This window comes from Ceratotherium simum, chromosome 5 (genome assembly GCF_057802395.1).
Source record: "Ceratotherium simum simum isolate JZ-2026a chromosome 5, ASM5780239v1, whole genome shotgun sequence".
Lineage (NCBI taxonomy): Eukaryota > Metazoa > Chordata > Mammalia > Perissodactyla > Rhinocerotidae > Ceratotherium > Ceratotherium simum.
In genome coordinates this window covers 12069779-12083712 of record NC_141904.1, presented here as the reverse complement: position 1 = coordinate 12083712, position 13934 = coordinate 12069779, and the positions used below count along the sequence as shown (strand labels likewise).

The following is a 13934-nucleotide window of genomic DNA, read 5'->3' as shown; positions in this document are numbered from 1 at the left end:
ATAACATCAATAATAATCATAAAGTTTATTAAGGACTTCCACTATGTGCCAGGCATTGTGCTAGGTGCTTTATAAATTTATGTCACTTAATGCTTATGACAACCATAATCCATTTTACAGATGGGGAAATAGAGGCTTGAAGAAGCTTCATAACTTATCTAAGGCCACCCAGTAAGTCAAGTGGTGGAGACAAAACAAAAATCCAAGTCTGCTCGCCTCCAAAGTTCACGTTCTTAACCACTATAGTATACTGTCTGGCAAGCACTGTGTCTATAAAGATAATTATGCCATTTTTAAATCAATATGTCCTTGGTAATATTTAGTACCCACTATTAATGTTAATTGCATTCCTTTTTAATTGAATTCCATGGGTACTGCCCTCATTTTAAAGAATCTAAAAGAAAAAACATGGATCCATGAATATAAAAATTGGAAATTGAAAAATTCCACTTGACTATCTTGACTCCCTACTCCCATTTTAAGATAAATGAAGCACTTTATGATCTTCAGAGAAGGAGGTACAGCAATATTTGCCAATTTCTAGTGAGGGAGGTGTGATCTGTTCCTTAAAAAGAGATCTGTGTGATGGTTTTCAGGGCAAGTTACTGTTTTCAGAATCCAAGTAGACTCTAACGCTATAAAACAATGCAACGAGCAAAGGAAGGAAAACGAAAAGCTAAAGGAGCACCCCTGCCCAGCGTTCCGATTCTTCAGAAGTTCCTGAAAACGTATGAGAAGCATTGCACACAGACTCAGACGTCCCTGTGCCCAGCCATCAAAAGGGACCTGAAAACCAGCATCACCAATGAACGGATTCTCAGGAAGGTGAGTGCATGGTCTCCTTTCCTTATTCGTCTCTGAAATGGACTAGGGTTTACTCTCAAGGGACATGGGTCCTCAGTCCCCTCAAGCCCAGAGCTGGTCATGTCGTCCCCTCTGCGTTCCTGCCTGAATGAAGTCCAGAGCCTGGCTCTGGCACCCTGGGCCTGCTCAGCACGTCTCCCACCTTCCCACTCCTACCTCAGTCCTTCTAGCAGGCCTGCCTTTTCTCACACCTCCTCCCACCTGGAATCGCCAACCTACCCTCCTCCCACTCTATATCTGGAAAGCTCAAAAGCACTGCTGTGTCATCATTGCACGGCCTCCCTCCCCAGCCCTCCAGCCACCCACCTGACCCGTCCCAGTTAGTGTCTCTTTCGCTGACCGCTGATGTGCCCGTGTCATCAGGTCAGACCTGCACTCCCCCACGACTCCTGTCTCACGTGGAGTGAGGTCAGCAAGCACATAATTCTGACTCCAAACGCACGGGATTTCAGAAAAAATTCTCATGTCATATCTTTCCTGAGACTAAAGGTAGGTATTGGGTGTGAGGGGAAGAGCAGAGAGACCAGCACTGAAACTAAATGGTCAGCCCTTGGGGAGGGGGCGCCTGATAGATGGGAAAGGGGAACCTAGTACCCAAAGACAGCCTGGCCAGGTTTACGACTTTCTATCACCAGCCCGGAAAGACAGTCTGCGTTTTAATAATCAAATACCTGCTGATTTTCTAACATGCCAAGTGCTAAACAAGACAACAAATAATTAGAGATGGGTGTGTAAAGTAAAAAGATCATTACTATTCTAAGGTGACTTGGACCCAAATCCATCCCACCCATGTTTTTCCTGAACGCTGTTTTGGGGAATGGGAGGATGATTACATTGCACGTCACCCAAAAAGAACCTTCTGAAGTTCCTCTCTAACCATCTCTCTCTTTCACTCAAACTTCCCCTCCCCAGGGCAGCTGCTCCCCTCTCCTCTCTGACCCTTCAGCCTCTCTCACTCCACTTCCTCCGCTCTCCTCTCCCCCACCTGCCCTTCTAGGTCTTTCTGAGCTCTTTGTGTGCGGTTCCTTCTCTAGGCTCCCCACACATCTCCCTGTTCATCCCAATGGAGGAGCTTCCCAGACCCATCCTTTGTGTGGTAAAATAATTACGAATTTATTTGTTTCTGTTATAGTTCTTCTAGTTAGCTTCCATTACTTAATTATAAGGTTAATCATAAATCTTGTTCAAATTTATAGTCCCTTCAGCAATGTTTTCCAAACTTTTTTTTATTATAATCACCACCAGAAATACAACATCATGACCCAGTATATAAGTACTGGTGTGAATCAGTGTGAGCATAAGGGCTGTTTATGTTGGGTGGGTTGCTTTGATTGGGTCTCCATTTTGATTTTGAATCTCACTAAAATAAAAGTCTCATAGGACAATTATTCCTTACTGCATAGGATACACTCAGATCATTTCTCTTCTTTTCTACTTCATTAAAGACAGAAAGAAAAAAGCCTAGTTTCAACCCACTAAATTGATTTCCTGACACAACAATAGGTAGTAACCTGCTGGAAATCTCTGCCCTATGGGACTTTCCATGGCGCTGTGCACATGGCAGGAACTTCATAAGGTAGTGTTGAATTACCACCTCGCTGCACACCTGATCCAACGTTAATAACTATTTTAAATGTTCTTCTAGTGTTGTCTAATGACAGTATTCTTTCTCCACATATTCAGATGCATGGACATCTCCTTCTGATGTCCACTTGTAGTTTCTTCCTTACATTCCAGTTCACACTTGTAAGACCTGTTGACTCCCTGCCAAGCATCCTACCGATTTCCTTGGAACCTTTGCTCATGACAATTCGAGAAGAATGTTACGCGCTGGGGAAAGAGATTTGCATCTGGGGCCTTCAGCTGAGCAATGCAGAGATTGCCAGACTCGTAAGTCATGGGTTTTAATAGTATTTCTTCAATGAACCTTAAAATTGAATATAAGCATATTACATCATGCATTCAGCTATAGTTCATTTGATTGTTGACTGATATACTTCAAAGTTTTCTTTTTTAAAAAAACAATGTTTTTTTTTAAATGAAACATTTCAAACTTGTATAAACATGCAAAATAGAACAGAACTAACATCCATATACCCACCATCATGTAATATACTTTTTTAAGGACTACAAATTACAGATATTTACAAATACAATAGCTAAAATTCATCTCACTTTTTCCCCCCATCTGCTTCCCAGAGGTACCACTAGCCTAAAGTTGATGTGTATCAACCCCATGCGTATTTTTATATTTTTATTACATGTGCATATATATGTTTTTACTTACATAAATGGAATTGTACTGTGTATGATTTTGTGACTTACTTTTTCACTCACATTATATTGTCAAGATTTCTCCATGTTCATTAATTTTGCCTGCTGTCATATCACACATAACCTTCAGTTGTGAATGATGGTTTTGCCGGATATACACTTATAGATTAACCATGATTATTTTTTCAGTTGAACTTCCATGATTGTGTGTGAGAAGTCATATATAGGACTTTACTTCTGGAAAGGGCAAATAGATCGTTCAGACCAACCCTTTCACTGAGGACAATAAGATAAGCTGAAATACACAGTATGGGAGATAAAGAAGATTGACCCTACCTCACATCATACCCCAGACTCAATTCCAGGGGGGCTGTAAATTTGAAAGGTAAAACAGTAAAGTTTCTAGAAGATAATATAGGAAAATATCATCATGACCTTGGGTGCAGAAAAGCTTCTCAAACAGGACACACACAAAAAAACCCATAAAAGATTGATAAATTGGATTCCATTAAAACTAATAACTCGGGCCGGCCCCGTGGCTTAGCGGTTAAGTGCGCGCACTGTGCTATTGGCGGCCCCGGGTTCGGATCCCGGGCGCGCACCAACGCACTGCTTCTCCGGCCATGCTGAGGCTGCGTCCCACATACAGCAACTAGAAGGATGTGCAACTATGACATACAACTATCTACTGGGGCTTGGGGGTGGGGGGGAAAGGAGGAGGATTGGCAATAGATGTTAGCTCAGAGCTGGTCTTCCTCAGCAAAAAGAGGAGGATTAGCATGGATGTTAGCTCAGGGCTGATCTTCCTCACACACACACAAAAAAAAACTAATAACTTGTGTTCATCAAGAATCAACATTAAGAGAGAGAAAAGATAAGCCACAGATCTGAAAAAGAGATTTGCTACATATATAACCAAAAAGAGTTCATACGCAGGCTATATAAAGAATTCTCATACATCAATAAAAAACTAACCTAATAGAAACATAGTCAAGAAACTTGAATAGGCATTTCACAAAAAAAGATATCAAATAGCCAATAAACATATAAAAAGTGCCTAACCTCATTAGGAATGAGGAGAATGGAAATTAAAAACATGAAGAGATACCACTACATAGCCACTGGTATAGTGAAAATAAAATCCCATTACCAAGTGTCAGTGAAGATTTGGAACAACTGAAATTTTCTTGCACTGTGGTGGGAGTGTAAATTGGTACAATCACTTTGGAAAATTGTATTACGGTATGTACTATTATCAAAGTCTATGATCCAGCGATTCCACTCTGTAGCTATATGTCTGACGTAAATGTGTATGCATAGGCGCCAGGAGACATACACAAAAATGCTGATGGAAGCATTAATCATGATAGCCAAGAACTGGAAGCAACCAAATTCCATAAACAGTAGAATAGGTAAAGAAATTGTGGTATATTCATGTAGTAGAACACTAAATAGCAATGAAAATGAACTAACTACAGCTATGCAAAAGTAAAATAGGATGACTCTCACAAGTGTAACGTACAAATGAAGAGAGACACAAAAGAATACATCCTGTATGCTTGCATTTATTTAAAGTTCAAAAAACAAGTAAAACTACAATGTTTAGTTATCATAAAATTACTTTTTGGGAAGTGAGATGGAGTAGGGATGGGGAGAGGGCATTAGTGGCCATTTTTCTAGTCTCTTGCCTTTTAAAAAATCCCCTATTTTATTTCTCTGAATGTGTTACAGTTATTTTATAATCTGTCTCTAATGGTTTCAATAATCAATTATTTTGGGATCTGATGTGGCCGACTCTTGCTTCTACTGGCTGTTACTCACCAGTAACAGTGAGATTTCTTTGTGTGTTTTTTTGTTTTTTTTTTTAATTTTTTTTATAATTTTATTTATTTTTTCCCCCAAAGCCCCAGTAGATAGTTGTATGTCATAGCTGCACATCCTTCTAGTTGCTGTATGTGGGACGCGGCCTCAGCATGGCCAGAGAAGTGGTGCGTTGGTGGGCGCCCGGGATCCGAACCCGGGCCGCCAGCAGGGGAGCGCACGCACTTAACCGCTAAGCCACGGGGCCAGCCCTCTTTGTGTGTTTTTATGATTTTGTTTTTACTCATATTTCCTGGGAAAATAGTTGTGGCAATTCCTTGAGCTCTAGTTTGAAGATAGCTTCCTCCAGAGAGAATTTGCTTCTGCCATGCACTCAGGGTGCTGCCGTCTCAGGGCTGCATTAAGTTAAATTCTTGAGCTGAGGGTTCTCTGAACCATCCAGGTGGTGTTAATTCAAGATGAAAACCTGTGCTAGGGCTAGTTTGTGAGTTCTCAGGGGATATATGTTTTCCTGTATACTCAGTATCAGTTGGAGATAGGCAGTTTTCCCTGGGATCCTTTGGGGGAAGGGAGACTTGGGTTTATTTCTAGTTCATCCTTACTCTAAGGGCATGACACTGTGGTCCATGTTAAGTTTTGGACCACACCTTCATGTATTTGCTATTGGGCTCTTCACCTGCAGTGGTCTTGGGCTTCAGCTCCTATCCCCTGGACTGCGTAATCCACGAAAACCAAAGCCAATCCACTGCTTCAGTGACGCTCTCAAAGGGCAAGCTGGCTTCAGCACCCCGCACACCCCTCTAGCTTCCCACTCTCTCTCATTCATTGACCTTTGGGTTTTCCTCACTAACCTGCCAGTCAATCAACACATTTTAAAAAGATATTTTTAAAGCTCTTAAAGGAAAACACAGAGGAAAAGCTTCATGACATTGGATTTGGCAATGATTTTTTGGATATGACATAAAAGCACAAGCAACAAAAGAAAAACTAGATGAATTAGATGTCATCAAAATTAAAAACTTCTGTACATCAAAGGACACAATCAACAAACCTATGAAATGAGAGAAAGGTGAAAAGGCAACCCATGGAATAGGAGAACATAATTGCAAATCATATATCCGTGGAGAAGTTAATGTCCAAAATATATAAAGAACTCCTACAACTCAACAACACGAAAAGCAACCTGATTTTAAAACAGGCAAAGGACTTGAAGAAATATTTCTCCGAAGAAGATATACAAATAACCAAGAAGCACATGAAAAGTTGTTCAACATCATTAATCACTAGAGAAATGGAAATGAGGTACCGGCCCACATTGATTAGGATGGCTACTATGAAAAAGACAGAAAATAGCAAGTGTTGGTGATGTGGGGAAATTGGAAGCCTTATGCACTAATGGTGGGATTGTAAAATGGTGCAGCTGTGATAAAAACAGTGTGGTGGTTCCTCAAAACATTAAAAATTGGATTAGCATAAGATCCAGCAATTCCACTTCTGGGTATATGCCCAAAAGAATTGAAAGCATATTTGTACACCCATGTTCACAGGAACATATTTACAGTAGCTAAAAGGTGGAAGCAACCCAAATGTCCATTGATAGATGAGTGGAGGAACAAAATACGACATACATATACAATGGAATATTATTCAGCCTTTAAAAAGAAGGGAATTCTGATACCTGCTACAACATGATAAACCTTGAGGACGTTATGCTAAGTGAAATAAACCAGTCACAAAAGGACAAATGCTGCATGATTCCACTTATATGAGGTACCTAGAGTAGTCAACTTCATAGAGACAGAAAGTAGAATGATGGTTGCCAGGGACTGAGGGGAGGGGAGAATGGGAGTTATTGTTTAATGGGTGCAGAGTTTCTGTTTTGCAAGATAAAAAGGGTTCTTGAGATGTACAGTGGGGTTGTACAACAATGTAAAGATACTTAATGCCACTGAAGTGTCACTTGAAAATGGTTAAGATGGGTAGCCGGCCTGGTGGCATAGTGGTTAAGTTTGTGTGCTCTGCTTTGGTGGCTGGGGGTTTGCGGGTTTGGATCTCGGGCATGGACCGACGCACCGCTTGTCAAACCGTGCTGTGGTGGCGTCCCATATAAAGTAGAAGAAGATGGGCATGGATGTTAGCCCAGGGCCAATCTTCCTCAGCAAAAAAAAAAAAAAAAGGTTAAGATGGTAAGTTTTATGTCATGTGTATTTTACCACAATTAAAAAATAAATTTAAAAAAGATGTTTTAAATATACAGAATTTTTAGTTGTTTTTATTCAGAGGCTCAGTCAGGGTACCCAGTCTGTTCAAACCAGAAATAGAATGCTGTCCATGCATGTCAAGAGTGATCCTTAACAGTTCCTTAAAATGTAGCCCTCTTGGTCATCTGAAGGCTGCTGGGGAATTCATGGTAGATGTCTGTGGTCTTGCCCCAGGGAGTGACGCTGCAAACCACTGGCTGAAATCCTTAGGACCTGGTCGAGAGCCTGTTTTGCACAGACCAGTGTTCACATAGGCACTGACGTGCCACATTACCTCCCGTCCAAAATCCAGCTTGAGAAATCCAATCCAGCATTCCAACTAGGCGTTCTCTCATTACAGATGCCTCAGGCACCAGCTCTGTAGTTAAGGTTGCAAGTGCTTTTTTATTCTCAGCCAAGGTATAATTTGGAATCCTATCTCTGACCAACATGTCATTACCTCAAAAAACCCTACTCCTCCAAACCCCAACTAAGCCTCTTTTAGGCTTCAATTCTGAACTGAAGGAATCCTCAAGTTGGGTGATTCCCATTGCTAAAAGGTGGCCTTCATGATTTGTAGCTTTCAATACCCTCTCCTGTCAGTTAGGAAGGGATTTAACTGTCACTGGGATCCTTTGTTACCACAAGGAATGACCTTGCTGTAGCCCCCTCCATTCAGGAGGCAGAGAACTTGAGAAGGCTCCAGATGCTCGTGTGCTGCCACCAGTCCAGCTGCTTCATGAGAAGCACCTGGCTGCTGAATTTGCACAGTCCAGTTCTGAGCAGACCTCCAAATCCTAATAACTGTAACTATGAATATAAATTATGAGATAATTTAACTATTAGAATTTTTTTACTTTTTTCTCTTTTTTTTTTGGTGAGGCAGATTGGCCCTGAGCTAACATCTGTTGCCCATCTTCCTCTTTTTGCTTGAGGAAGATTGTCTCTGAGCTAACATCTGTGCCAGTCTTCCTGCATTTTGTATATGGGACGCTGCCACAGCATGGCTTGATGAGTGGTGCATAGGTCTGCTCCCAGGATCTGACCCAGCGAACCCCGCCGAAGCAGAGCGCATGAATTTAATCACCATGCCACGGGGCCGGCCCCTAATTATTACAATTTTTGTCTAATTATAGGAAGATTGGCATAGCAACACTTCTCTACTAAAAAAGAACACAACCATAGGAGGATAAATTTTTTGGTTAGGATATCAACATCTGTATTAGTTTGCTAGGACTGCCATAACAAAATACCACAGACTGAGTGGCTTAAACAACAGAAATTTATTTTCTCACGGTTGTGGAGGCTAGAACTCCGAGATCAAGGTGTCAGCAGAGTTGGTTTCTTCGGAGGCCTCTCTCCTTGGCTTGTAGATGGCCGTCTTCTCCCTGTGTCTCCACATAGTTTTCCCTCTGTACATATCTGTGTCCAAATTTCCTTTTGCTATAAGGACACTAGTCATATTGGAGTAAGGCCCACCCTAATGACCTCATTTTAACTTAATTATTTCTTTAAAGACCCCGTCTCCAAGTGCAGTCACATTTTGAGGCACTAGGTGTTAGGACTTCAACATATGAATTTGGAGGGGACACAATTCAGCCCATAATAACATCTAAAAAGAAATGCTGCAGTATATCTTATCTCATCATAAAGCTTGGTGTTTCTCATATAATTCCTCAATAGTCTTCATTTTAAAGGGAGATTATTTTCATGCCACTTTCTCCTTGGATAATTAGAAAGTTATCATGGAGCAAAAAATGTTAAGGTAATTAGCATGATTGACTTTTAAGCAACATATTAAAGCACAGAACATATTTGTCTTCGTGTGTAAGCACTTTTTTACCTTGCATTCTTAGGCTTCACTTCTGGAATTGAAGGGGCGCACCACCTGCCCATTTACCACCCTAGAGCCCATTGATTGCAAGATGGATCTGTGGTCTCTAGAGAGACTTGGGAAGGCGTTGCAGTTCAGCAGTTTGCGCTCTCTTGTCCTCGATTACTGCAAGTAAGGCTGGAATGCGGGTCCTTCAGGGCTCTTGACTTCTGTCAGCTGGGGGAGGCAGAGGCAGGGGAGGGCAATGTTCTGGTTCCTTGTGCCTCATCAAGTCGTCGCTGAAAGGGGACACTCTAACACCTCCTTAGAGCTAATGTTCCTGAGTAAATGTTGAGGGTTCTCAAAGAGTCTCTACTCATTCATTTATTCTTTCGACAAATATTCGTTGAAGGCCAGTTTGTGCAAGACACTGTGCTCGTTGCTAAGGAAAATACAAACATATATATGGCAATGCTGCTGTCCAAGGGAGGCCTCAGTATAGTAGAGGAGAGGAGACATGCTCTTGATTATGTATAAAGCAAGGTAGAAAGGCTGAATATCACAAAAGATGTCCATATGCATTTTAGTGGCGGTTTGGATAAGGGAAACCACAATTCCCTAGGTGATGGGTCAATATTCACCAGGAGAGGTGGTGGGAGGAAAGGTGTCATGCTAGGGAAGAGCAGAGCAAGTCCTTCAGAGGGCTGGGACACCACTTGTGTCAGGGGAGGGTCAAAGGGTAATAATAATAATAATACCAGCAAATGGTTATTGAGTGCTTACTGTATGCCAAGCACAGTGCATGGATTATCTCATTTATTCTCCCAACAAGAATAGATATGTACCATTACATATAGATGTATGATATATAATGATAGATAGGTACCATTTCTATCCTTAGACTATAGATGAGGAAAGACTCAGGGGGATTAATTGGCTTATTCAAGGTCATTCAGCTCTTAGGGATGGAGCCTAGACATGAATCCAGCTGTCTGAATCAGAGCCCACCTCTGACCCATGACACTAGATTGGTGGGGGTCTATAATTTACCATCCACAGACAATTTCAAACTGCTTGTGTGATTTGGGTAAGTCATGCAGCCCCTCTGGTCTGTAATGAGATGATCTCCTCCACTTCACTGTCTATGATTCTGTGACTCTTCCCATGTAGCCAGTGAGGTGGCTGTGAGGTGAAAGAGAGGATTTATGCCTAAGTGGTACCACAGAAACTCAAAGTCCCTACCAAGGAACTAGGGTCTTATTAGGGCTCTGGTTATGACAGTGGACAAGTCCGTCAACAAAAGCTGGGGAGAGGGGGTTCTCTGTGGAGGTTATCTAGGTTCCTGAAATGCTGAGCGGAACCTTAGGCAGGGTCTCCTGACGCAAGGCGGCAGCAGGCCAGGTTCTCAGGACATCCTGCAGTGGCTGCAGGATCAGCCTGCGAGTCTCCCCAGCTCCCCACACTGCACCGGCAGAACCAGCCCCACTGCTCAGAGGCCCCTCGAGACCCCGGCTCCTGCGCTGGACCCAGAGACCCACACTGGTGGGAAGAGAGAAGAAGGAAGGAAGGAATTCCCATCTTCAGGAAACAGCTTAATTTTACTTGTCAGTTGATATCCTGTCGCTGCTAAGACACCAAGAGTTGTCAGGAGTGGGTGGCTGGGAATCACCACCCGGGACCTCCACACTGGTGCAATGGCAGGTTCCCGGCCCTGGGGCTGGAATTCTTGCCTCACTGTCTTCCCAGATAGGCAGTGAAGTCCGCCAGGCGGCGTGCCCTTCTTTCTCATGCACGGCTACGTCCCCACAACCACCGTGGTAGCTGGCCCTCAATAATTACTTGTTAAATGAATTAATAGATTTTAAAAGTTATTTCTGTTAATACTACTCGCCTCATTTTAAAGTTCAAGCCTTGACTTTCGAAATTCCCTGAAAATGTCCCTTTACCTCCCTGATCCTCAGTTTCCTGACCTAATACCTACCCCAGAGGCTGTCGCTGACATCAATGAGCCAATGCTTGTGATTCCACTTTGGAAACTCTAAGGACTGGGCAGGGCAAGGCGAGAAGCAGCGCCGGCCATGAGAGGAGGGCGAGAGGTTGAACTTTCCTGAACCTGCTTTGGACACACTTTATTTATTTATTTATTTATTTATTTTGTGAGGAAGATCAGCCCTGAGCTAACATCCGTGCTAATCCTCCTCTTTTTGCTGAGGAAGACCAGCTCTGAGCTAACATCTATTGCCAATCCTCCTCCTTTTTTTCCTCAAAGCCCCAGTATATAGTTGTATGTCATAGTTGCACATCCTTCTAGTTGCTGTATGTGGGACGCGGCCTCAGCATGGCCAGAGAAGCGGTGCGTCGGTGCGCGCCCGGGATCCGAACCTGGGCCACCAGTAGCGGAGCGCGTGCACTTAACCGCTAAGCCACGGGCCGGCCCTGGACGCACTTTAAAAGGTCCCTCCTCACAGAGGCCCCCAGATCCCTTCATCCCTGCTGGCTGGGCCATCTCACCTGTCTTCAGGACTCAGAGCTTGCTCTCCATCTGCTCCCACTCTGCTCCCTTGAATGGGTACTTTAAATCACCCTCTGCTCTTTGCCCAGGAGGCAGACTCCAGGTCCCCCTTCTGCCACACGCAGGCTGCCTCCCACGGCCGACCCAGCTCACCCCCACAGCCTGCCCTGGCGCTGGAAGCCCAAATTGGGGATCAGCAAATGTGCCTCCATCTGCCCTGTGGAGTGCTTTAAAATCAATAATCCAGTGGGTGACATAGCTTTTAAAAGTCATTAATTTGTTCCTGTCGTTTCTTTTTAGATTTGGAAATGAAGAAATTGAGAGTATTGTCTCAGGCCTGGAGAACAACCAAAGGCTTCAAGGTCTCAGTCTGCGTTACTGCGGTCTGGGGCCACAGAGCGGGCCAGGGCTGGGCGCGGTCATAAGCCAGAGTGCCGTCTAGTGAGAGGCGTCTCCGCTTCCCACCCCTCCCGTCTTCGCACTGTTCTGTCTTGAGTTATATAACCAGCTTATTTACAGAGCCTACTAGCCCATGGGGTCCCCTGATTTTTCATTATGGTTTTAATCATCTTTTTCTCCCTTCTAGTCACTTTTGGTTTCTTTTTCTTATTACAAGAGAAAGATCCTTTAGTTACTTTTGAGAATCAAGGGTGGCATGCCAAATACATGTTTTTAGCCAGCTGATGTGGTCACAAGGTCTATTTTTTATGACATGGTCTATTATTTATTATGATTGTGTATTTATTATTTCATAACTAGATCTATTATTTTATGAGATGACCTCAAATCTAAATTTGAGGAAGTGGGAATAACACCAAATGAACAGTGTGTTTTGCCCCCTTCCCAGTGAGCTACACCTTGATGGCAATTACTTGCAATGTTCTGGAGCTCTGGCTCTCCTCAGACCCATAGCAGAGTATGCAGAGATGCAGGGCAGAGACTGGCCCACCACATCCTCACCAGACACCGGCAACCCACCTGGGCTGCTCCAAGGTAAGCACTGGGGAACTTGGCCTTAAAGTCCTGTTGGGGTCCCCTCAAAGAAAGAAGCTTTGCTTTGTGATTAAAATTACCTTCCCAGTGGTCGATGGAGATTCTTCTTCCTGAGGATGTGTGGGAGCAGAATAATGGGCCCCCAAAGATGTGTTTGTCCTATTCTTCAGAACCTGTGACTATGTTACCTCACATGGCAAAAGGGGCTTTACAGTCCCATTAAATTAAATTAAGTGATTAAATTAAGGATCTTGAGATGGAGAGATTATCCTGGATCATCTAGGTGCATCCAGTGTAATCACAAGGATCTTCATAAGAAGGAGACAAGAGGGTCAGAGTCAGGAGGAGGAGACGTGACAATGGAAGGAGAGGTTGGAGTGATGAGAGGAGGAGGCTACGAGCCAGGGAACATAGGCAGCCTCTAGTAGCTGGAAAGGACAAGGAATCTAATTCTTCCCCAGAGTCTCAGAAGGAACGCAGCTCCGCCGATGACTTAACGTTTGCTTGTAAGACCCATTTCAAACTCCTCACCTCCAGAACTGTAAGGGAATAAACTTGTATTGTTTGAAGCCACTAAGTTTGTGGTCATTTGTTACAGCAGCAAAAGGAAACTAGTACAGTGTGTTAATTGGAACTCTTTCAGTTAAAAGTGAAAGCAACCCAAACAGAATTAAAGAAAAATCGGGGTTTATTGGCCCACACAACTGGGACATCCACAGCTGGAGCTGTCTTCAGAGCTGGCTGAATTCAGGGGCTCAAACCAGGTCAGCAGGAGACCCTGAGTTTGCTGCTCTTGACTCTACTTCCCCTCTGATGGTTGGCCCTTTCTCCCAGAGCAGCCAGGCTTCCTCCAAGCAGGAAACAGCAGTGGACGTGTCTGCCAGCAGTCCCAGGGCTGTTTCATCATGACTTGTAATCACCCAGAATGAGTGAGCCTCTTTCTTCCAGTGACTGTGGGTCAAATCCCATAGGAAGCTCTGATTGGCCCTTCTTGGGTCACATACTATCTCTTGGACCAGTCCGTATGGCCCAGGTCGTGGTCCATGATTAGCCAGGACTGATCACACACCCTTTGGGGGAGGGGTGGAGCACTCTGATGGGCAGCCCTGCCAGAATCACGTGATTTGCAGCAGGAAAGTGGCAGTCCCCCAAGGAGTAGACAGATGGGGGGACAGATCCAGGACAGATAAGAACAACAGCTGCTTACTCCCCTATAAAAGGCTTTTCTTTTGTTTTAATAGATCCCAAGTACAATATTCATGACACATTTTAAAGCTGACTACTTTTAATCGTTGGTAACAGTGAACTATAGCAAGTGGTTAATAGCACAACTTAGAGTTACACCTGGGTTCCAATCCTGCTCTAGCTGTGCATGACTTTGGGCAAATTATCGGACCCCTCTAACTTCAGCTTCTTC

The 13934-nt window shown here is 43.5% G+C and overlaps 1 protein-coding gene across 1 annotated transcript in view; it reads left to right on the top strand.

Annotated features, from left to right (window-relative positions):
• The first annotated feature begins 602 nt into the window (after positions 1–602).
• The window catches only part of LOC147916966 (uncharacterized), a 44684-nt gene continuing 31352 nt past the window's right edge, over positions 603–13934 (top strand). The window contains exons 1-5 of the mRNA XM_087431659.1: positions 603–825; positions 2602–2754; positions 9056–9204; positions 11825–11965; positions 12372–12517. Of these exons, the coding sequence (XP_087287785.1) occupies positions 646–825; positions 2602–2754; positions 9056–9204; positions 11825–11965; positions 12372–12517 (769 nt within the window). The 5' untranslated portion in view covers positions 603–645. The remainder of the gene's footprint in view (positions 826–2601; positions 2755–9055; positions 9205–11824; positions 11966–12371; positions 12518–13934) is intronic.